The 25,882-nt window shown below is 44.7% G+C and overlaps 1 protein-coding gene across 1 annotated transcript in view; it reads right to left on the reverse strand.

The window, feature by feature from the left end:
* Nucleotides 1-25,882, reverse strand: part of LOC129855285 (voltage-dependent R-type calcium channel subunit alpha-1E-like) — a 173,695-nt gene that overhangs the window by 111,669 nt on the left and 36,144 nt on the right. Inside the window, exons 2-4 of the mRNA XM_055922777.1 lie at nt 25,048-25,317; nt 13,870-13,975; nt 10,375-10,514 (exon numbers count right to left, since the gene is read on the reverse strand). Coding sequence (XP_055778752.1) covers nt 10,375-10,514; nt 13,870-13,975; nt 25,048-25,317 — 516 coding nt within the window. The remainder of the gene's footprint in view (nt 1-10,374; nt 10,515-13,869; nt 13,976-25,047; nt 25,318-25,882) is intronic.

Here is a 25,882-nt window from a genome sequence, read left to right on the forward strand (position 1 = left end):
AATCTCAGGCGCCTCTTCAACATTATGTATTCTCAGAGGTTACCAAACATGGACCTTGCCGTTATATCTCTTGACGCCGAGAAGGCTTTTGACCAAGTTGAGTGGTCCTATCTATTCAAAGTCCTACAGAAATTTAATATTGGAGATGGGTTCATAAATTGGATCCAGCTTTTATATAGGAACCCCTGTGCGAGAATACTCACTAACCAATCATTGTCGCCCCGATTTAACCTCTACAGAGGGACAAGGCAGGGTTGTGCGCTGTCGCCTATGCTCTTCACCCTAATCATTGAACCTCTCGCTCAGACGATTAGATCAGATGCAGCAATACACGGCTGTAATACTAAAGATACTCTAAATAAGATTTCCCTATACGCAGATGACATTCTCCTCTATGTAACAGAACCCCAAGCTAGTATTCCAGCTATTCTTGATGTGATTAATTTGTTTGGTACCTTCTCGGGATACAGAATAAATTGGAACAAGAGTGAATTAATGCCCATACGGTTACAAAACACCTCCTGGCTAGAACATCTTCCACTTAAGTTATCTTCAGAAAAATTTACCTATCTAGGAATTGTAGTTACCAAACAATATTCCTTACTATTTAAAGAGAATTTCCCCTCGCTGATGCAAAAACTAAAAACAAACATACAATTTTGGAGAACTCTCCCAATTTCTCTGCTCGGAAGAATTAATGCCATTAAAATGGTCTTCCTCCCACAACTGCTCTACCTATACCAGAACATCCCAGTATTCATACCTAAATCCTTTCATAAACAACTGGACTCAATTATCAATCCTTTCATCTGGGATTATAAAACACACAGGATAGGTAAAAAACACCTCTGCAAATCCAAGATGGAAGGAGGATTGTCTCTCCCAAATTTTATATTTTATTATTGGGCCGCTAACCTCCGTGCGGTTACGTTTTTGCTGGATGACGCACGTCCGTCACCCAGCTGGCTTAGTATGGAGCGGGAGGAGTGTCACCCCTTCTCTATTGGTGCTGTGATTTTGTCGCCTGTCAATCTGGAGAGGTCACTTTATCGTAACAATCCTATTATACATTGCACAGTCCGAATCTGGAAGCAAATTAAAAACCACTTTGAACTTAGACCAATGTCATTCATGCTCCCTGTTGCCAGGAACCCCTCCTTTGCCCCCTCCAACCTTGATAACACCTTTGAGCAATGGGGAGAGTTGGGGATAAGTTCCATAGGGGATTTATATATAGAAGGGACCTTTGCTTCCTTTGAGTTGCTGAGGGAAACTTATAATCTTCCCAGAAATAACTTTTTCAGATACCTACAAATCAGAGACTATGTTAGGAAACACCTCCCAACATTTGGGAACGCTAAGCCTTCCATGTTTGACGGATGCATAAAAACATCCCCCACCTCAGACAAACTGATATCTCGTTTATATAACTCTTTTCAATCGGTTAGCACACCCTCTACAGAGGCCATTAAGGCAAAATGGGAGGAAGAACTAGGGACTGACATTTCGATGGCAGACTGGGAAGATAGCTTGGAGTATATCCACACCTGCTCCATTAACTCCAGACATCGGCTCATACAATTCAAGGTATTACACAGATTACACTATTCCAAAACCAAATAGCATAGGATATTTCCTGATACATCCCCTTTGTGTGATAAATGTCAGGCTGCACAGGGTACACTTCTCCACTGCTTTGCCCTATGCTCTAGCTTGCATGGTTACTGGTGTGGAATTTTTAGGATCCTCTCTGAAGTTCTGGAGACTTCAATTGACCCAGACCCGCTTCTGATAATCCTGGGAGTGTCTGATTCCCTAATCGGACTAACCAACCCCCAAAAACAACTAATCTCTTACAGTCTCATTTCGGCAAAAAAACTAATCTTGTTGTTCTGGAAAAAGAGGGAAGCGCCCACTACCAAATTATGGCTCAGCGAATTGGCAAACACTGTACACTTAGAAAGGATTAGATATATTCTGAACAATAAATGATTAACATTTGATCAGATCTGGCAGCCTTTCCTCTCTTACTTGGACCATTCGGCGCTGTGAATTTGTACTTTTTAACGCACTCTCCATTGTAATATTTTAATCCACCTCTGGGCAGCACGTGCTGGCACCGCCACCCGAGCAGCGGGGAGGGGTATAAGGGGAAGGGATAAAGGGGGGGAGGGATAAAGGGGGGGAATAAGGGGGGGTGACACCCACCCTCTTTCTTTCTACCTGTCCTTGTTTTGTATGTCTTGTTTTGTAATAATTGCTTTATACCCAGAACTCTGGATCTTTTTATTTCTGTCTGCTCTTTTATGTTTAGTTAAAAATTGTATACCTGCCTTTCATACCTATACACCATTCCTGTGTGTGTTCAATAAAAAAATATTTGAACGAGAACACAGAAACAGACAAACTAGACACACAACATAGAATGCCCACCCAGCTCACGTCCTGACCAACACTAAAACAAGCACAACACATAAGAACTCTGGTCAGGACGTGACAGTACCCCCCTCCTGAGGTGCGGACTCCGAACGCACCCCTAAAACTCAAGGGGGGGTCTGGGTGGGCATCTGTCCGCGGTGGCGGCTCCGGCACAGGACGAGGACACCACTCCACCATTGTCTTTGTCCCCCTCCTTAGCGTCCTTTGAGTGGCGACCCTCGCCCCCGACCCTGGTCTAGGAACCTTCACAAAGGTTCCCCCTAGATTTAGGAGACAGCTCAGGACAGAGCGGTAGCTCAGGACAGAGAGGTAGCTCAGGACAGAGAGGTAGCTCAGGACAGAGAGGTAGCTCAGGACAGAGAGGCAACTCCGGATTGAAGGGCAGCTCCGGACAGAGAGGCAGCTCCGGACTAATGGCAGCTCCGGACTGAGGGGCAGCTCCTGACTGGAGGGCAGCTCATGACTGGAGGGCAGCTCATGACTGGAGGGCAGCTCATGACTGGCTGGCGGCTCTGGCAGCTCCTGACTGGCTGGCGGCTCTGGCAGCTCCTGACTGGCTGGCGGCTCTGGCGGCTCCTGACCGGCTGGCGGCTCTGGCGGCTCCTGACTGACTGACGGCTCTAGTGGCTCCTGACTGACGGACGGCTCTAATGGCTCGGGACAGACGGGCGGCTCCAATGGCTCGGGACAGACGGGCGGCTCAGATGGCGCTGGGCAGACGGATGGCTCAGATGGCGCTGGGCAGACGGATGGCTCAGATGGCGCTGGGCAGACGGATGGCTCAGACGGCGCTGGGCAGACGGATGGCTCAGACGGCGCTGGGCAAGCAAGCAGCTCAGACGGCGCTAGGCAGACGTGAAGCGCAGGCGGCGCTGGGCAGATGGCCGACTCCGACCTGCTGAGGCACACAGTAGGCCTGGTGCGTGGTGCCGGAACTGGTGGTACCGGACTGGAGACACGCACCTCAAGGCTAGTGCGGAGAGCAGGAACAGGGCACACTGGACTCTCGAGGCGCACTATAGGCCTGGTGCGTGGTACCGGCACTGGTGGTACCGGGCTGAGGGCACGCACTTCAGGGCGAGTGCGGGGAGAAGGAACAGTGCGTACAGGGCTCTGGAGACGCACAGGAGGCTTGGTGCGTGGTGCCGGAACTGGAGGTACTGGGCTGGAGACACGCACCACAGGGAGAGTGCGTGGAGGAGGAACAGGGCTCTGGAGACGCACTGGAAGCCTGGTGCGTGGTGTAGGCACTGATGGTACTGGGCTGGGTCGGGAAGGTGGCGCCGGATATACCGGACCGTGCAGGCGTACTGGCTCCCTTGAGCACCGAGCCTGCCCAACCTTACCTGGTTGAATGCTCCCCGTAGCCCGTCCAGTGCGGGGAGGTGGAATAACCCACACTGGGCTGTGTTGGCGAACCAGGGACACCATGCGTAAGGCTGGTGCCATGTACACCGGCCCGAGGAGACGTACTGGAGGCCAGATATGTTGAGCCGGCTTCATGGCACTTGGCTCAATGCTCAATCTAGCCCGGCCAGTGCGGGGAGGTGGAATAACCCGCACCGGGCTATGCACATGTACAGGAGACACTGTGCGCTCTTCCGCATAACACGGTGTCTGCCCGTACCCCCGCTCTCCACGGTAAGCATGGGAAGTGGGCGCAGGTTTCCTACCTGCCTTCGCCACACTACCCTTTAGCCCCCACCCCAGAAATGTTTGGGATTTCTTCTCGGGTTTCCGTGCTAGCCGCGTACCTTCATAACGCCGGTTCCTCTCTCCGGTTGCCTCTGCTCTCCTAGCTGCCTCCAGCTGTTCCCATGGGAGGCAATCCTTTCCAACCTTAGCCCAGGGTCATTTACCGTTCATAATTTCCTCCCATGTCCAGGATTCCTGTGTAGTGGGCCGCTGCTGCTGCCCGTAGCCACGTTGCTTGGTCCGGGTTAGGTGGGTGGTTCTGTAACGGCAGTCTAGCTCTTCCTCCTCCTCAGATGAGGAGAGGCGAGAAGGATCGGAGGACCAATGGTAAGTTTCCATGATTTAATAAGCACAAAAACTATACAATACAAAAATAAGCGGTAGATGCGGTAGATGGAGAAAAAAAGTATTTCAATTACATTTTTCAAGGACAAAATGTACATACATTTCAGTATTTTTGTTGTTCTAGTGGAGACATTAACATTAGTAATCTCCCCCAAAAATGTTTTTAAGGAAAATGGTTTAATATTTTTATTTGATTTTTTATTTGTATATTTTGCACACATAACTAATTTAAAAGTATGCACTTAGGTGTTTGTAATAGAATACATGTGGCAAAGACGAACGCAGGCCTCCCGAGTGGCGCAGTGGTCTAAGGCAATGCAGGCAATGCATTTCAGTGACATCCACTCGAGATCCTTGTTCGAGTCAAGGCACTGTTGCAGCCAGCCGCAACCGGGAGACCCATGGGGTGGCGCGCAATTGGCTCAGCGTCGTCCAGGTTAGAGGATATTTTGGCCGGCAAGGATGTTCTTGTTCCATTGTGCACTAGTGACTCCTGTGGTGGACCGGGCACAATGCATGCTGACACGGTTGCCAGGTGTACGGTGTTTCCTCTGACACATTGGTGTTTCTGGGTGAAGCAGACATTGTGTTAAGAAGCAGAGCGGCATGGCTGGGTTGTGTTTTGGAGGACGCACGGCTCACAACCTTCGCCTCTCCCGAGTCTGAATGGGAGTTGCAGCAATGAGATAAGACTGTAACTACCAATCGGGGAGAAAAATGAATAATGAATAATAAAAGACGAATGCGGATTATTATTTTTTTTTACACTGGTGGGGGAGTGCCAAGATGGAGGCTTCAACAATGCGCCCCCTATCAGTCATCTAGTGTATCATTTAAATAATTGTGTACTGGTAATCCTTACTTCCTGTGTTAACCTCCCCTTAAGCTTCCACAAACACACAAGACACTTAAGTACAGAGATATCGCTCACACATGCATGCACACACAAAATCCCTTCCTCTTTCACTTAACTTACAGTATAGTTGAATACAATTACAGCAGAGGACAGCATTACTCCTAATATCAGAGAAATATACTGTTGAGCCCTTAAACCAGGGTTCCCCAACTGAATTTTCATTGTTGGACAAAAACGACTGTAAAAACACCATGAAATCAACTCCAAGTGATTTTAATTTCGGAAATCTGTTCCCAAGTATTCCCACCCATAATAGAGAGACATATGTGACCGTAAACAAATAATAATAATTCAAAATGATTGATTGGATTTATATAGCACTTTTCTACCAACTGAGGTACTCAAAGCACTTTACATAGTAGGGGGAAATGTGTAGCACCCACCTCAGTGATGCACAGTGACCATTTTTGTGCCAAAATGCTCACCACACATCACCTATAAGGTGGAAAGGTGATATATGCCCATTAGGAATGAGGGGGATGATTAGGTTGCCATGGTGAAATGTGGCCAGGTTTGTTATTTAGCCAAGACACCGGGGTGAACACCCCTACTCTTACAATAAGCGCCATGGGATTTTGAATGACCACAGAGAGTCAGGACACCCGTTTTAACATCCCATCCGCAAGATGGCACCCTACGCAGGACAATGTTCCCAAATGTAATCAAGGTTTGAAATGATTATGTTTTAGTCAAATATTATATATGTTTAGGCTTCTTACGGTTCATTTGCAGTCTAAAAATATTTGTTTTATTATGTTCCGTCCGTGGTTGAATCTAGTTGATGATCCCTGCCTTAAACAGTTCCTTTTCCCTCTGACCTCTGTCTGCACATGTCTGTTCTTTAAAAGCTAATGGATACTGATGACTCATCCACTATTACCACCAAATCTCATAATCACACATTTCTTAATAAGGTTGCAAACCCCTGCCGGATTTGCAAGTTTGTGTGTCTGTGAGAAAGAGCAACTGCGAGTGGGAGATTCATTGCATTATATTATGGTTGCCGTGGACAGAACAATAATAAAGAAAAAAGCATCTAAACCTCACTTCATTATACCAAAAATGAATGAAATTAAACCTACAAGCGATTTACCTCCAAACTATATCAAGTCCCCCCATAGTGGTGGCTGTACATAAACTGAGATTGGGGCATACTGTCGTCATGCTATAGACTGTTTCATGTGAAATATACTGGTCATGCTGTATTCATGATAACAGACTGCAAGGCCTGATGTCACACATGCTTGACTGGGAGCTGATATGTGCTCTGATTTACTATCAGTCAGAAAGCAGATGTCTTCTACCATCCAGGTCCATGAATCATTCAACTCTCTCTGTACGTTCAAAGTGGAGAAAACGCGATACAGTTGTCAACCTGTCTAGCTGTCAGTGCTGGAAAGTGAAACGTGTTCACTAAGAGTAATACAATTATATGAAATGCTATATTGATACATCTGGAAGCTGACATCATTTGGCAAGGGCCAGTAACTGACAGGTGAGGTAAGAAACTACTGCCAAATACAGTCATCTAAACTGGAATAGAAAACCCCTCTGAACATTGCATTAAATACCCAGTGCAGTCAAAATGCTGTGTTTTATATCATATTGTACAATAGCTGATGAAACTAACACTGTAAAAGTGTGAAAACAATTGTAGCAGTTATATTTCCTGATAGTTGCTGGTTGAAAGTACAATCTACATAGGACTTCGTAATCAGCAGGTTTGCATGGGCAGGAGTTTCAGCTTTCCGGGATGACATCACCATGAGGTCAATTGGTTAACAAACTATTATTAACAAAGGGAGTTCTGAAACTCTCTGCCAATAACAGCCGGTTTATCAGTTTCTCTCCCCACTCAGACGACTTCCAGACAGTCCTAGCTAAATTCTTGTTTCTGATTTTTTTTTTTTTTGCTAAATAGTTTTTTGCTAAATAGCTATTTTGTCTAGTCCATACTGTATGCCTGGTAAGCCAAGCAATTTGAGGAAATTAGCAAAATGATCTCATAAGCAGACAGTTTTTTCCTCACACTATATGATTCATTTTTTATTCAATTTACATTGCTATTGTTTGACATTAAGCTCTACAAGTCTAAGCCTTTGGGATAGGGGGTTATACTAATATAACATATGGAATTGTTTAAAGATGGCCATACCATGGATCATTTAGCTATTTGAGTTTGAATTTTAGGACCCCCGTTGGTATAAAAAAATGATATTGAAAAATGATTTGATAAAATGTTGAATTTGGACTGCTTAGTTTGTAGACTTAACCATTTGGATGCTACAGACGTTTCCATGATGGTCTGACAAACAGCGCTGTAGCTATGCCACTTTCCACTGCAGATGCAGAAGGCCAACATAGGCAGATGCAGTTGACTGAGACGCAGCCCATACAGACATCTCTACCTTAAAAATACGGATTTTGATGTACATTAGTTTCAATCAACTTCAGTGGGTTATGGGCTCAATTTTAAGAACCCTTACACAATGGTATAGGTCAGGGCTGTGTCAGAAATGTTTTTGATATTTTCACAGCAGGAATTATGAAAACAGTAGCTGCCGGTGGCGTGAAAGGACTGGGTTTTTATTAATAAATAAGTTGTAGGTGTCAAGGCTTGACCCCTCAATGGCCAATCAGAACGTGCTCCATGCTGTGTATTTACGGTCTATTATGTATTGCATTGTCATCAACTCCAATTAGCCTACATGGAGGGGGTTTTACGCACGTCCAAAATAATAACGAGAGCTGGCTAAAATAATGATAGAAATGGGATGTCCGCTCACTGTTGCAGCTCCTAAACATATTATTTTAATTAAGCTTCAGTGATTAGTTTCTTATGTTTCTAAATACAAGGGTTATATGAGCATATAGGCACTGTGCGTCACGGCTGGATAGGTTTTACTTCCATTCTCAAATCCATGTCATTACCATCTGCGTTACCGCTAAGACCTGCTTTTTGTTGGTCTTAAATATCACAATTTGTGATCCATGAAGTTGTCACCTTGCAATAGTTTTTGAAAACACACCTCAAATATTGCCACCACTCCCACCTCAGTGCAAGCGAGCTGATGTTAGACAGGTAAATTGCCAGTAGTAGCTACAGCCAGACCACCCCCCTCTCACCTGGCTGGGATTATCTGACAAGGCTAACATCTCCACATATGACCATCCACACACACGTCATGACACACAGCCAGAGAGGATGGGTGAAGTTGGGGGTGATGGGCACTGTGGGGGAGGAGACATTATCAGGGCATGGCTCCACAGAAAAGAGCTCCACAGCTACAGTCTGACACCCCTCTCCCACCCCACCCCATCCCTCTCTCCTCTCCTCCTTTCAGCAGAGAGCTGGGCCTTATTCAGCACTGCAAGCCTGCACTCATTAATATTGAAATGCAGAGAATCATGTAAAATTCTGTAAGAACCTTGCCACGCTTTGTACTTTTGCACTATGGAATGGATTAATATTTAATCTGTGTGCATATGTGTGTGTATTGAACCAGAGTTGGCTCTGCTCTTTTCAACAGGGGTAGCAAGTAGCCTAGCAGTTAAGCGCATTGGGCCAGTAACCAAAAGGTCGCTGGTTCGAATCCCCGAGTTGACTAGGTGAAACTTCTGCAATTTTGACCTGGATAAGAACATCTGCTAAATGACTAAAATGTAACAGGCAGCGCTGTTAAGAAAATAAACTGTCTTCATCTTAAAGCCTCTCAAGAGAATTCCTCACCCCTTTAAGATCTGCAAATAACCTTTCCAGTTTCCACTGCAATAATTTGCTCCAGGAGTCAAGACAGTGGGAAATGTATTCCTTTCCATTGTGTGTAAAAGCCTGAAGGTGACCTGAATTATTGTGTGTTATTTTAGTGAAAGACACAAAGAGCCCTAAAGCTGTGCGTCCGCAAGATTGGATTATTTCACAGACAGTGTTTTGTTTTTGGCATCTGAACTGAGAAGATGTGCCATGATATTTGCATCAGAAATTAAATTAACTCCTTCCAGGAAATGAATGAACAGATAACCATCCATCTGATAAAGTCTGATACATGTGAAATAGTCCATTAAACATGCCAATAACATTGACAAACATTCAATAATGTTGGCACCTAAAACCCTCACAAACTTTTACAGATGCACAATTGAGAGCATCCTGTCGGGCTGTATCACCGCATGGTACGGCAACTGCGCCGCCCGCAACCGCAGGGCTCTCCAGAGGGTGGTGCGGTCTGCCCAACGCAGCACCGGGGGCAAACTACCTGCCATAGAGGACACCTACAGCACACAATGTCACAGGAAGGCCAAAAAGATCATCAAGGACAACAACCACCTGAGCCAATGCCTGTTCACCACGCTATCATCCAGAAGGCGAGGTCAGTACAGGTGCATCAAGGCTGGGACCGAGAGACTGAAAAACAGCTTATATCTCAAGGCTATCAGACTGTTAAATAGCCACCACTAGCACATTAGAGGCTGCTGCCTATATACATAGACTTGAAATCACTGTCCACTTTAATAAATGGAACACTAGTCACTTTAATAATGTTTATATATTTTGCATTACTCATCTCATATGTATATACTGTATTCTATTTTATTCTACTGTATCTTAGTCTATGCCGCTCTGATATTGCTCGTCCATATATTTATATACTCTTAATTCTTTGATTTGTGTGTATTGGGTTGTGAAATTGTTAGATATTACTTGTTAGATATTACTGCCCTTTCGGAGCTAGAAGCACAAGCATTTCGCTACACCCACAATAACATCTGCTAAACACGTGTATGTGACCAATACAATTTGATTTGATTGTAATAAAACCTTTCAAAAATCTATCAAATTAACTAAGCTAGTGCAATACACCAGTCTTATTTGAGCAAGCAGCCATGAACAGGTTGTTATAACAGGAGGGTGTTATTCAGCAGTAATAGTTAAAAGTCCTGTAGTGTTTCAGCTGACTGAGACAGCCTACCGTACTCACCCACTCAGAACCACAATGAAATCCATGACGTTCCAGCCGTTTCTCAGGTAGGAGCCTTTATGGAATACAAATCCCAATGCCACCACTTTAATCCCAGCTTCAAAGCAGAACATCCCAATGAAGTAAGGCTCTGTCTTTTCCTGTGAATAGAAAATGGACATATCACACGACTACAGTACAAAGTGGTCATGTTAACATGAAAGGTTAAAGAATAAAGCATACGTAGTAACAGCATTTGTGTGGGCATTTATCACGCTTTAGGTTCATGGAAAAATACTTAAATCTGTTGAAAATTAAATACAAAAATAATGAGACATTCCCCTAAAGAAGACATATACTACAGGTCAAAACAAGCAATTATTTTCCAATCCTTTCTGTTTTGCCCATTTCAAAGGCTTCTCTCAGACTCTTAAATGTGCTCAGGAAAGGGTTAATTACATTTTTCTCTCAGCAGGCAGGTAAGCACTCTCATGTGCTCACAGAGGTACAATTAGCATGATCATATACATAAAAAAATATATATACAGTTGAAGTCGGAAGTTTACATACACTTAGGTTGGAGTCATTAAAACTTGTTTTTCAACCACTCCACAAATTTCTTGTTAACAAACTATAGTTTTGGCAAGTCGGTTAGGACATCTACTTTGTGCATGACACAAGTCATTTTTCCAACAATTGTTTACAAACAGATTATATCCCTTATAATTTACTGAATCGTAACTCCAGTGGGTCAGAAGTTTACATACACCGAGTTGACTGTGCCTTCAAACAGCTTGGAAAATTCCAGAAAATGATGTCATGGCTTTAGAAGCTTCTGATAGGCTAATTGACATCATTTGAGTCAAATGGAGGTGTACCTGTGGATGTATTTCAAGGCCTACCTTCAAACTCAGTACCTCTTTGCTTGACATCATGGGAAAATCAAAAGAAATCAGCCAAGACCTCAGAAATTGTAGACCTCCAAGTCTGGTTCATCCTTGGAAGCAATTTCCAAATGCCTGAAGGTACCACGTTCATCTGTACAACCAATAATACACAAGTATAAACACCATGGGACCACGCAGCCGTCACACCGCTCAGGAAGGAGACGCGTTCTGTCTCCTAGAGATGAACGCACTTTGGTGCAAAAAGTGCAAATCAATCCCAGAACAACAGCAAAGGACCTTGTGAATATGCTGGAGGAAACAGGTACAAAAGTATCTATATCCACAGTAAAATGAGTCCTATATCGACAGAACCTGAAAGGCCGCTCAACAAGGAAGAAATCACTGCTCCAAAACTGCCATAAAAAGCCAGACTACAGGTTGCAACTGCACATGGTGACAAAGATCGTACTTTTTGGAGAAATGTCCTCTGGTCTGATGAAACAAAAATAGAACTGTTTGGCCATAATGACCATCGTTATGTTTGGAGGAAAAAGGGGGAGGCTTGCAAGCCGAAGAACACCATCCCAACCGTGAAGCACAAGGGTGGCAGCATCATGTTGTGGGGGTGCTTTGCTGCAGGACGGACTGGTGCACCTCACAAAATAGATGGCATCATGAGGTGGGGAAATTATGTGGATATATTGAAGCAACATCTCAAGACAACAGTCATGAAGTTAAAGCTTGGTCACAAATGGGTCTTCCAAATGGACAATGACCCCAAGCATACTTCCAAAGTTGTGGTAAAATGGCTAAAGGACAACAAAGTCAAGGTGTTGGAGTGGCCATCACAAAGCCCTTACCTCAATCCTATGGAAAATTTGTGGGCAGAACTGAGAAAGCGTGTGCGAGCAAGGAAGCTTGCAAACCTGACTCAGGTACACTAGCTCAGGAGGAATGGGCCAAAATTCACCCAACTTATTGTGGGAAGTTTGTGGAAGGCTAACATTTGACCCAAGTTAAACAATTTAAAGGCAATGCTACCAAATACTAATTGAGTGTATGCAAACTTCTGACCCACTGGGAATGTGATGAAATAAATAAAAGCTTAAATAAATCATTCTTTCTAATATTATTCTGACATTTCACATTCTTAAAATAAAGTGGTGATCCTAACTGACCTAAGACAGGGAATGTTTACTAGGATTAAATGTCAGGAATTGTGAAAAACTGAGTTAAATGTATTTGGCAAAGGTGTGTGTAAACTTCCGACTTCAACTGTAGATGTTCAGTCTCCCCTGTCCTCAGCTTTTCTCAACCGAACAAAGGAACAGGTTGCCATTTATATATATATATATAATAGCTGTAATAGCTATTTATCGAATGAGAACCAATTAATCCAGCTAGTTTCTCACTCTATTAAACACACCTGTAAAACTAACGAGCTGCTAACGAGTTAGAGGGGATAACTGGGACATGCCAAAAACACCCATTTGATAGAATGCTATAGTATATACAGTTATTTGTACTCTATTTGGTTCAAGTGTAATATTTGATGTCTGTTAAATGTGTCTCAAAGATAATCAATGATTTGGCATTATGAGGCAGCGGGGAACTCAGAGGTCCCATTTTGGAACTTTATGGTCTATGCCATGGCTCAATATGTCACGCCCTGACCTTAGAGATCCTTTTTATGTCTCTATTTTGGTTTGGTCAGGGCGTGAGTTGGGGTGGGCATTCTATGTTTTGTGTTTCTATGATTTTCTCTTTCTATGTTTTGGCCAAGTATGGTTCTCAATCAGGGACAGCTGTCTATCGTTGTCTCTGATTGGGAACCATACTTAGGTATCCTTTTTTCCCACCTGTCTTTGTGGGAAGTTGACTTTGTTTAGGGCACATTGCCTTTGAGCTTCACGGTTTGTTTTTTGTAGTGTTTATTGTTTGTTGTTAGCGTCTTGTTTGTTGTTGTTCGGCGTCTTGTTTAATAAAGGAACATGTATGCTCACCACGCTGCACCTTGGTCCTCTTTTTCCAACAGCCGTGACACAATAGGTATACTGCATTCAGAATTAATTAATACATAATGCAGGAAATGAACACAGGAACTCAGAAGTTTTTATACGCCTTTCACAAAAAATTATTTTGTGAACAATTGTTTTTATTGGATTACGATGGCAATAAAATCAATAAAAAACAATACAATTTCTGCCCTTTTTGAACAACCCCACCCTCTCACCCCTCACCCAAACATACCTCTGGTGCCCTACCCCATCCAAAACATACCCCTGGCGCACCACCCCATCCCCAATCTTAGTCAACACATAATATAAAATAACAAAAACAAATCAAATAATAACAACAAAGACTACAATAGAAAATAAAATACAACTAATGTCCAAGCTAACAATGTACTCGAATGTCATAAAACAAGATTAAGTGTTCTCGTTTTGCTGCAACTATCTAATTCTCTCCAATCTTTGGAGAAAATGTCAGATTACAATTAAATACCAAATTTCATGAATAAGGAATTGGGAGGGAAATTGTGTTTTTGAAGTAAGCTTCTGCATGGATGGAGAACCCCACTGATGATGACTGACTTAAGACACAGTGTATTGGTAGAAGGTTTACTCACCAGTCTCTTAGACATGGGGGTCTTGTCCTCTCCAGGCAGGTGCTGCTCCAGGGCTAGGACGATACAGTTGGCGATGATGGTGGCGAGGATCATGTACTCAAACGGAGTGAAGCAACAAGTTAAGGAAGAATACTTTGTCACAATATACTTAACATAAACACTATTCTTCTAATTTTTGTAACCTGTGAGATTACAAAACAAAGACATAATGCAGAATTTCCATCCCAAAAGGAGAGAGATATCATAGTGTGCTGAGGCCGAATAATCCTCAATCAGGATGACAGTATCATCACACCTATCTAAAACACCCCCTTCCTACTGCCTTACATTCCTAAGACATTTGATGAAAATCCCTCTCATTGATTTAATGTCAGGATGCATCTATTCTTCTGACTTCTCTGTTGGCAGGCAGACCAGTGTTAATCCAGCCTGCTGCTGAGCACCTTGCAGTGCTGTTGTTGCCTCCTCCTCTCCTCCATACAGCTGGCTGACTCACAGAGAACCTGACTGTCAGCTCCTCACAATGCCCTGATGCTGTCCTGTCTCCTCTCCAGCCATGGAGAGGAGAGGGGCAGGAGACTGTTGTCCACAGTAGCTGAGGACAATAGCAGGAGACAGGCCATAACCCTGAAAGCTGGAGGGAAAGCTGGAGGAGAGGCAAGTCTGGGCGTGCTGGGGATGTGTGGGAAGAGCAGGAGGCTGATTCTACAAAAAAGGGCACTTTACCACAAGCTTGCCAAGGAACCCCTGGTGATTGTAGGTTTAAATGTGCCACAGGGATGAGCGAACGTTGCACATTTCTCTAATTTTGTGCGTGGACACTGGATTTATTTTGGCTGTGTGGAAAAATGAGGTAGAGAATGAGGGATCCTAAATCTGCTCAGTGGAGAGGGAGGAGGACGGGGGGGGGGAGATCAATGCAAACAGAGCTGTCAGCTGGAGTTGCTGCCTGGAGGGTCACACAGGGACGCCCCTTATCTTCTGAGCATTAAATAACTAAATAAACAAAAGCTCCAATACAGTAACACTTCTGACATTCTGCTGTGATTAAATACTTCCTGACCTGCTCTAATGGGAGCACTGAGCAAACTATATTCAACCAGGATTTATAGAAAACTCCTGTCCTCTTACATGTGCAAGAGGACAACCTACCATGATTCTCTCTGTCAGGGCCCTCCTCCACAACCACACCCTACTGTACCTCCATCCCCTCAGACACAAAGAGCAGCTGCAAGAAGACCATTGACACTGCACTCAGAGAGAGAGAGAGAGAGATAGGGGGGAGGATAGAGAGAGGTATCCACGGCAACAGGCTCCTCTCAGCCAAAAGTCAGCGCTCACATTTAATTGGCGGCAGTCAGAGTTATCGCGACTCCCCACATGTTGCAACAACCTTCCTGACAATCAATACCAAGTCCTTCCTTATTTATTTAAATTGTGTGTAAAATCTCTTCTTCACTCAGTCAACAGTCATTTAAACAAAGCCATGTGTGTTTATATCATCCAATGTGAGAAGTGTGATTTCTCCAGGAACAAGTGTATCTACAGTATTGTCTTATAATTGGCCTGTATTGAGGAGGTATGGGGCTGCGGAGAAACTTCTAGGTTTTTTATCCCAATATATGTATAATTCTGTTTTATCATTCATGAAATGCCTTCTGAGAAAACTGTCATTTATCCACGAAGGGGCTTTGTAATGAGGGCTCGTGGGGACGTGTGAGTCACATTGACAAGTTTGCGCTGGCTCCCGCTCTAAAACAGGTTAAAAATAGCAGTGGAGATGGAATGAGATACAGGGTGCATCTGTGCACATGTTCTTAGGTTGGCTTCAAATCTTATTACACACATGGGGTAAAATAATGAATCGCTGTGGCTGAGTCTGGGTTCTCTTTCAATTACTCGTTTCCATATCTCACATGTAGGATTCACCTGAATCTCAGAAGCTCGAAAAACCAATCGCGCACATCTGTCAGAGACAGACAGGTCGAGTTGCAAATGAGGTGAACCTCTCCCCTCATGATAAGGAGCCACACGCCTGCCCTCTGCAAGGGGAGGCCCCTCTCTCGTCAATGCTTATCACATTGGATTGTGGAAGCTATTATATTGGCCTATAATAGCAAGGGGTTACAGCCTCTGGAGGGTCTGAGGGCTCCATCCACCAGAGGTATGGTTACCTCTTGTACACTGATCAAGGGCATCTCCTTATAGGAGATTTGCGATGTCGCAAGTACCAGGACATTTTAGCCCAAAACCTGGTTGCCTCTGCCAGGAGGCTGACACTGGGCCGCAAGTAGATCTTCCAGCAAACCAATAATTCCAAGAACTAATCAAAATCCTCAAAGAAATTGTTAATTGACCAAAAAAAATGACATTTTGCAATGACCATCTCATTCTCTGGACTTGAACCCCATTGAAAGCCTGTGGTTTGAATTGAAAAAGGCAGTCCACAAGCGCAGACAAAGGATATCAAGGAGGAATGGTCTAAAATCTGTATGGAGAAATGGTCTAAGATCTCCAATCTCATAGAACATTTTAGAAAAAGATTCAGTATTGGTATCCTCGCTAGGGGAGGGTGCTAGAGTATTGAAAACAGGGGTCTCAATAATTACCCCATTTTTTTTGCATACAATATAGCTCAGTATTTGTATTATTTATTGAAAACATTTTTTTTTGCATATATTTATCAAGGATGCCAATAATTATGGACCCCACTGTGTATATTACATACAGGATGATTTTAAACAAGCATGAGGAAAAGCCAAATAGTGCTTGTAGATGGATTATAATAGTAAACAAAGACATTCAAACACAACAGGTGGCCATTTTTAAAACTGTTTAAGTACATTTCTGGTTGAACAAATATTGACATTCTCTTATGAATGAATGTCAGGGTTACATTCATTCATAAGAGAATGGATTGATGGAAGGCAACTTGTTGAGATAATTAGATCTAGAATAGCAAGGCTGTCTTTAGAAATGAGCTAACATCATTTTCAATGATCGCAATAAAATTACGCACAGATCAACCAAGAATACTGGAACCAGGAGTAAATGTAGGGATATGCCAATGCCAGATCCGTTGTGCCATCTGAAATTGAATGAAGCTGATTTGCCACTCCTGCTGCTGCGGGGAGGGTGGGGGCTCTAGAGGGTGGGGGCTCTAGAGGGTGGCGTCAGTCAGCACCCCATCCCTCAGACCTGCTCTGCCATGGACAGGATCCATTTATAAAGAAGTACCTACACCCCGGGGCACTTCCTGTAGCAGCCTCCCAGTGTTCATCAGACAGGGAGAGCAGAAGCTCTTCCTCCCCAGGCTCCCTGCACCAGTGGGCAACATGTTTCCTTAGGCCTGCCTGGCTCCTCCACCCAGCCCCTGCCAGTCTCCACATCGACCCCTGACACACCTGCTGCTCCTGCATCATGCCAGTCACGGATGCCTGGAAATAAACCCCTCATCGATCACTGCTTTTAATTGAGCAGTTGAAAAAAAGAGCTGCTTATACCAGGAAGCATTGTCACGCCCTGGCCTTATTATTCTTTGTTTTCTTTATTATTTTAGTTAGGTCAGGGTGTGACATGGGGAATGTTTATGTTTTGTTGTTTTGGGTGTTTATTTGGTAAAGGGGTTAATGGGTGTAGTATATGGTTTTGTGTTGAGTGTAGATGTTTAGCATTGTCTATGGTGGTTAGTTATCTAGGAGAGTCTATGGTTACCTGAATGAGTTCCCAATTAGAGACAGCTGATTTCGGTTGTCTCTGATTGGGAGCCTTATTTAGGGTAGCCATAGGCTCTCATTGGTGGTGGGTAATTGTCTATGTATAACGTTTGTAGCCTGTATGTATGTGCACAACGTTTGTAGCTTCACGGTCGTTTTGTTGTTTTGTTAGTTTGTAAAGTGTTTTTGTGTCGTGTTCATCTTCGTTGGTGTTAATAAAAGAAGATGGCTTATTTTCCAACTGCTGCATTTTGGTCCGTCAATCCGCCACACGATCGTGACAGAATTACCCACCATAGGACCAAGCGGCATGGAAGGCGGCAACAGGACCTACCCACAAAGGATTTCTGGACATGGGAGGAGATACTGGATGGTAAGGGGCCGTGGGATCAACCTGGAGAATATCGCCTCCCTCGTGAAGAGCTGGAGGCAGCGAAAGCCGAGAGGAGGCGATATGAGGAGGCAGCACGGAGACAAGGCTGGAAGCCCGTGAGTACAACCCAAAAATTTCTTGGGGGGGGCCTTAAAGGGAGTGTGGCGAAGTCAGGTAGGAAACCTGCGCCTACTCCCTGTACTTACCGTGGAGAGCGAGAGTACGGGCAGACACCGTGTTACGCAGTAGAGCGCACGGTGTCTCCTGTACGCGTGCATAGCCCGGTTCGGTACATTTCAGCTCCACGTATCGGCCGGGCTAGACTGAGCGTTGAGCCATATTTCATGAAGCCGGCCCAACGCATCTGGTCACCAGTGCGTCTCCTCGGGCCGGCGTACATGGCACCAGCCTTACGCATGGTGTCCCCGGTTCGCCTACATAGGCCGGTGCGGGTTATTCCACCTCCCCGCACTGGTCAGGCGACGGGGAGCATACAACCAGGTAAGGTTGGGCAGGCTCGGCGTTCAAGGGAGCCAGTACGCCTGCACGGTCCGGTATTTCCGGCGCCACCTCCCCGCCCCAACCCAGTACCACCAGTGCCTCCTCCACGCACTAGCTATATGGTGCGTGTCTCCAGCCCTTTACCACCAGTGTCTAAACCACGCACCAAGCCTCCTGTGTGTCCCCAGAGTCCTGTGCGTCCTGTTGCTGCTCCCCGCACTAGCCCTGAGATGCGTGTCCCCAGCCCGGTGCCACCAGTCCCGGCACCACGCACCAGGCCTACAGTGCGCCTCAGCCGGCAGGAGTCTGCCGTCTGCACAGCATTGACTGAACTGCTCGTCTCCCCAGCGCCATCTGAGCCATCCGTCTCCCCAGCGCCATCTGAGCCATCCGTCTCCCCAGCGCCATCTGAGCCATCCGTCTGCCATGAGCCTGCAAAGCCGCCCGTCTGCCATGAGCCTGCAAAGCCGCCCGTCTGCCATGAGCCCACTGAGCCGTCCGCCAGACAGGAGCCGCTAGAGCCGCCAGCCAGACAGGAGCCGCTAGAGCCGTCCGTCAGACAGGATCTGCCAGAGCCGCCAACCAGACAGGATCTGCCAGAGCCGCCAACCAGACAGGATCTGCCAGAGCCGCCAACCAGACAGGATCTGCCAGATCAGTCAGCCAGCCATGAGCAGCCAGATCCGTCAGCTAGCCATGAGCAGCCAGATCCGTCAGCTAGCCATGAGCAGCCAGATCCGTCAGCTAGCCATGAGCAGCCAGATCCGTCAGCTAGCCATGAGCAGCCAGATCCGTCAGCTAGCCATGAGCAGCCAGATCCGTCAGCTAGCCATGAGCAGCCAGATCCGTCAGCTAGCCATGAGCAGCCAGATCCGTCAGCTAGCCATGAGCAGCCAGATCCGTCAGCTAGCCATGAGCAGCCAGATCCGTCAGCTAGCCATGAGCAGCCAGATCCGTCAGCTAGCCATGAGCAGCCAGATCCGTTAGCTAGCCATGAGCAGCCAGATCCGTCAGCTAGCCATGAGCAGCCAGATCCGTCAGCTAGCCATGAGCAGCCAGATCCGTCAGCTAGCCATGAGCAGCCAGATCCGTCAGCCAGCCATGAGCAGCCAGATCCGTCAGCCAGCCATGAGCAGCCAGATCCGTCAGCCAGCCATGAGCAGCCAGATCCGTCAGCCAGCCATGAGCAGCCAGATCCGTTAGCCAGCCATGGGCCGTCCCTCAGTCCGGAGCTGCAGTCCCTCAGTCCGGAGCTGCAGTCCCTCAGTCCGGAGCTGCCATTCCTCAGTCCGGAGCTGCCCCTTACCCTGGAGCTGCCCCTTACCCTGGAGCTGCCCCTTACCCTGGTGCTGCCCCTTACCCTGGTGCTGCCCCTTACCCTGGTGCTGCCCCTTATCCTGGTACTGCCCCTTATCCTGGTACTGCCCCTTATCCTGGTACTGTCCCTTACCCTGGTACTGTCCTTTAGTCCGGAACTGCCCCTTAATGCAATGGGGTTAATGTGGAGGGGGGTCGTTTGGAGAAAGCCTAGGAGGTGGTTAGGTACTGTGGTGACGAGGGGACTACGACCAGAGCCGGAGCCGCCACCGTGGAGGGGAGCCCACCCAGACCCTCCCCTAGACTGTGTATGGTGCGCCCGGAGTTCGCGCCTCAAGGGGGGGGTTATGTCACGCCCTGGCCTTATTATTCTTTGTTTTCTTTATTATTTTAGTTAGGTCAGGGTGTGACATGGGGAATGTTTATGTTTTGTTGTTTTGGGTGTTTATTTGGTAAAGGGGTTAATGGGTGTAGTATATGGTTTTGTGTTGAGTGTAGATGTTTAGCATTGTCTATGGTGGTTAGTTATCTAGGAGAGTCTATGGTTACCTGAATGAGTTCCCAATTAGAGACAGCTGATTTCGGTTGTCTCTGATTGGGAGCCTTATTTAGGGTAGCCATAGGCTCTCATTGGTGGTGGGTAATTGTCTATGTATAACGTTTGTAGCCTGTATGTATGTGCACAACGTTTGTAGCTTCACGGTCGTTTTGTTGTTTTGTTAGTTTGTAAAGTGTTTTTGTGTCGTGTTCATCTTCGTTGGTGTTAATAAAAGAAGATGGCTTATTTTCCAACTGCTGCATTTTGGTCCGTCAATCCGCCACACGATCGTGACAAGCATGTTGTTCTGCACACAACTATGACCTTTTAATAAGGGAAAGGGGATACCTAGAAAGTTGCACAACTGAATGCATTCAACCGAAACGTGTCTTCAGCATTTAACCCAACCCCTCTGAATGAGAGAGGTGCAGGGGGCTGTCATGCATAGAGCGTAGTGTGTTGTGTGCGTGTGTGTGTGTGTCTGTGTGTCTTACGAAGTTCACAATGGTTATTTTACCAGAGCTCTCTAAATGCTAAAGCTCAAGCTTATGAACAGCAGCCTGTGCTGTGTCACATCATGATAGGAAATTACTCTGAATGAGATCATCAGTTACCGTTCTAATCACTTTATAATACATGATACAGCAGACTGATCAGACGTCATTAGACGTAATGATTGTTCATTAATTTCACAAAGTTAATTAGATGAAATGAGACACTCCCTACACAATGCCACATTAACCTTGGGGTTAGTTTCTGCACTTTCCACCCAACAAAACAGAAAGATAGCCACAAACTGCCGAGAATCAGTCAGGAACTGCATAGACGATATGTTTGCAAGGAACAGAACAATAGATGGATTGAGGTTTAGAACTCTCTTTCTTATTGGTCTATCAACTCATTTACCATCTGGTGATGTCACCAGGCAGGCTAAAACTCCATCACACCTAAACAGGCTCAAATTTTAGAAGGTCTTTTCAAACAGCTCTTACGCTGTAAGGGCATTATCATAATTTTCACAATTTCACAGATTTATTCCAACCTCATAGTGCGGAAATATAAAGTACCAGTCAAAAGTTTGGACACACCTACTCATTCAAGGGTTTTTCTTTATTTTTTATAATTTTCTACATTGTAGAATAATAGTGAAGACATCAAAACTATGAAATAACACATATGGAATCATGTAGTAACCAAAAAAGTGTTAAACAAACCAAAATATATTTAACATTTTAGATTCTTCAAAGTAGCCACCCTTTGCCTTGATGACAGCTTTGCACACTCTTGGCATTCTCTCAACCAGCTTCACCTGGAATGCTTTTCCAACAGTCTTGAAGGAGTTCTCACATATGCTGAACAATAGTTGGCTGATTTTCCTTTACTCTGCGGTCCAACTCATCCCAAACCATCTCAATTGCTTTGAAGTCGGGTGATTGTGGAGGCCAGGTCATCTGATGCAGCACTCCATCACTCTCCTTCTTGGTCAAATAGACCTTGCGCAGCCTGGAGGTGTGATTTGGGTCATTGTCCTGTTGAAAAACAAATTATAGTCCCACTAAGTGCAAACCAGATGGATGGCGTATCGCTGCAGAAACCTGTGGTAGCCATGCTGGTTAAATGTGCCTTGAATTCTAAATAAATCAGACAGTATCACCAGAAAAGCACCCCCACACCATCACACCTACTCCTCCATGCTTCACAGTGGGAACTATATATCTTTTTTTAACCTTTATTAAACTAGGCAAGTCAGTTAAGAACAAATTCTTATTTTCAATGACAACCTAGGAACAGTGGGTTAACTGCCTTGTTCAGGGGATCTTTACCTTGTCAGCTCGGAGATTCGATCTTGCAACCTTTCGGTTACTAGTCCAACACTCTAACCACTAGGCTATGCGGAGATCATCTGTTCACCTACTCTGCATCTCACAAAGACACAGCGGTTGGAACCACAAAAATTGTTCTACTCATTAGACCAAAGGACAGATTTCAACCGGTCTAAAGTCCATTCCTTGTGTTTCTTGGCCCAAGCAAGTCTCTTCTTCTTATTGGTGTCCTTTAGTAGTGTTTTTTTGCAGCAATTCGACCATGAAGGCCTGATTCACACAGTCTCCTCTGAACAGTTGATGTTGAGATGTGTCTGTTACTTGAACTCTGTGAAGCATTTATTTGGGCTGCAATCTGAAGTGCAGTTAACTCTAATGAATATATCCTCTGTCTTCCTTTCGTGTGGCGGTCCTCATGAGAGCAAGTTTCATCATAGTGCTAGATGGTTTGTGCGACTGCACTTGAAGAAACTTTCTTCAAAGTTATTCATGTCTTAAAGTAATGATGGACAGTCGTTTTTCTTTGGTTATTTGAGCTGTTCTTGCCATAATATGGACTTGGTCTTTTACCAAATAGAGCTATCTTCTGTATTCCACCCCTACCTTGTCACAACACAACTGATTGACTCAAACGCATTAAGAAGGAAAGACATTCCACAAATTAACTTTTAACAAGGCACACCTGTTAATTGAAATGCATTCCAACTAACTCATCAAGCTGGTTGAGAGAATGCCAAGAGTGTGCAAAGCTGTCATTAAGGCAATTTTTTGATTTGTCTAACACTTTATTGCTTACTACATGATTCCATATGTGTTATTTCATAGTTTTGATGTATTCACTATTATTCTACAATGTAGAAAATAGTCAAAATAAAGGAAAAACCCTTGAATGACTTTGACTGATACTGTAAATAAAACACAGAAAAAGCACACTTTTGACTGCACTGGGCCTTTACAATTATAGTGTAAGGACTATTATGTTATAATAGTATATCAGAAAGCCATTCAGCTGGGCAGAACAGTAATAACACACGTGGGACACCTGGTGTAGGCCTACTGTAGATAAACAATAGCTGACCAACATAAGGGCATTGTGTTGCTTACTTTAAAATAAAGGCAATCTATTTGCTTTGGTGTAGTGCCAAGTCATTTCAGGGCTATTAGTGCCCCTCTCAGCTTTCCATCCCTCCATCTCCTCTCCATCTCCTCTCCTCCGTGACGTGAAAATGTGGTGATATGCCTCAAATCTACAGCCAGTGATCATTATGGTCGGCAACACCTGTATCTAATCCAGTTTCCACTGACTGACATGCGAGTCACACTCTCCCACTGAGTCAAAGGCAAAGACAATCTTGCATGTCAATTAAGCAATAAGGCCCGAAGGGGTGTGGTATATGACCAATATACCACGGCTAAGGGCTGTTCTTATGCACAATGCAATGCAGAGTGCTAGGACACAACTGTTAGCTGTGGTATTTTGGCCATATATCACAAATCCCAGAGGTGCCTTATTGCTATTATAAACTGGTTACCAACGTAATTAGAGCAGTAAAAAAGTTTTTTTTCAGGATTCAGGGCTCGAACAACCCAGTTTATAACAATATATAATATACAGTACTGGAGTTTTCTGAAGATAACACACATTCTTTTGTTTGTTTTGACCATCATACAAATAACATCCATTGCTTGTCTGATGCAGATTCCCCTATGATATCCTGAATAATACTTAGACCATATTACATTTTCATAGTCAAATCAACCAATGAAAAAGGTGGCATTAAATTATATTCAAGAGTCCCTTCAGATATTGATCCAATTTAGGAAAATCAATTCAACAATGTGAAGTAACCATACATTGATGGAAACACCAGAGAAGGGGGTGTGTAAGAAGGCCAAAAGCTATACTGTTAACAAAACATGCAGAATAACGAGGAATCTGAAATTCGCTGATAAAATAGATCTATACCTACAGCATTGCAATGCTACAGGAAAACCATTACCATCGAGTAAAACACTGTCCAACTAACCAGGTTTCAGTCTCAAACACTTGATCATGACAGTTGGTCATTTCTGGCAGTCAATAACAGCTCCATCATGCTGATTCAAAAACATCAGTAGAGGCTTGAATCTCAACAGGTTAATAATGTTAATCTAGCACCACAAAGAGATGCTACTGTGTTGTTAGTGTTATACTAGCCATATCTCTTGACTCAATGTCTGTAGGACTTTTAATCAATGACACACAGATGAAGCCCTAAAGTTTTAACCATTTGGAAATCGTTGCATGGACAGCACTTTCACTCAATGGGAAACGTGATTAATGGTTGAAAACATGTCTGCTTTCACTTCGAGTGGATTGTCAGTGGTCAGTGAAGTGAACCTCTGTGTGTGTGCGCGTGTGTGTGTGTGTGTGTGTGTGTGTGTGTGTGTGTGTGTGTGTGTGTGTGTGTGTGTGTGTGTGTGTGTGTGTGTGTGTGTGTGTGTGTGTGTGTGTGTGTGTGTGTGTGTGTTTGGGGGGCTGGAGAGGGTTAATAAATGTTGGAAATTAATTTGTTAAAAAATGGAACTAGGCAGATAAATCAAATCATTGGCTTTGTGGAATAAAATCCCTACCCTCCAAAAAAGACCAGTTATACAACTGCTGCTGGTGCTGTCCCTGGTGCTGAATTATACTGTTCTTCATGATGATAAGAAAAACATTAATATGATAGACAATTCTATATAGATAAGAACTTTCGTTGAATGTGTGTGTGTGTGTGTGTGTGTGTGTGTGTGTGTGTGTGTGTGTGTGTGTGTGTGTGTGTGTGTGTGTGTGTGTGTGTGTGTGTGTGTGTGTGTGTGTGCGTGCGTGCGTGCGTGCGTGCGTGCGTGCGTGTGTGTGTGTGTGTTTACACTTAACCAAAAGGATATGGCCACTCTATGACCTTCTTTGCGTACTTCCGAACAATGTTGTCCTCCCCGAAAATGAAGAGTGATCTATTGACGGTGAAACAGTTCTGTCTGACAGGGATGGGGTTGTACAGGGCCATGGTGCGAGCTCTCTGCGCTTTGGTCTGTTTAAAGGCTGGGGAAACTCCACCACCTGTAGACACAGGCGCTCCCTCCCGGGTCCTGTTGCGCTCGGAGCCCCCATTCCCGGAGCCCAACAAGGCGGGAACGTTGTCTCCGAACCGGGACATTCTGCGAGGAGCAAGAAAAACAGGAGAGAGAGGAGAGGGTTAGCCCCTGGGAAGCAGGGTGGGGTAGAGCAAGTGATTTGATCTAAAAAAAAATACTCGTTTTAGTCCATCATAATGTCCTTAGCCAAGGCAACAAGTGAAGATAAATATTCATATCCGCATGTGGAGTTGTTCACAAATAAATATTCCTCAGTTTTGAAGTTCACAGTTTGAATTCAAGCCTTTGCTTCTTTGACCGTGGGTTTTCTACTTCTTGTGAATAAATCAAAGTCGACGCATGTCTTCAACGAGTGGGTAGGTTACAAAGAAACACATCAATTGTCCAAGAGACCGCATTCAAACCCATTAAGCAAAAATAAAAAATACATAATTCGAGACTCAAAATGTCAAATCAAGGCTAAACATATTCCCTTAAACAAATCTTCATAGATTGTGGAGGGGCGGTGCATCCAGACACCACGGAAACTGTTCTCAGTACAAAAGCCACCATAAGTCACGTCTCCCGAAGGTTTGTCCGCATGACCGAAAAGAACAAGAGCATTTTGTACGGTTCCATCGATAAACCG

Source organism: Salvelinus fontinalis, chromosome 5 (genome assembly GCF_029448725.1).
Source record: "Salvelinus fontinalis isolate EN_2023a chromosome 5, ASM2944872v1, whole genome shotgun sequence".
Classification (NCBI taxonomy): Eukaryota; Metazoa; Chordata; class Actinopteri; order Salmoniformes; family Salmonidae; genus Salvelinus; species Salvelinus fontinalis.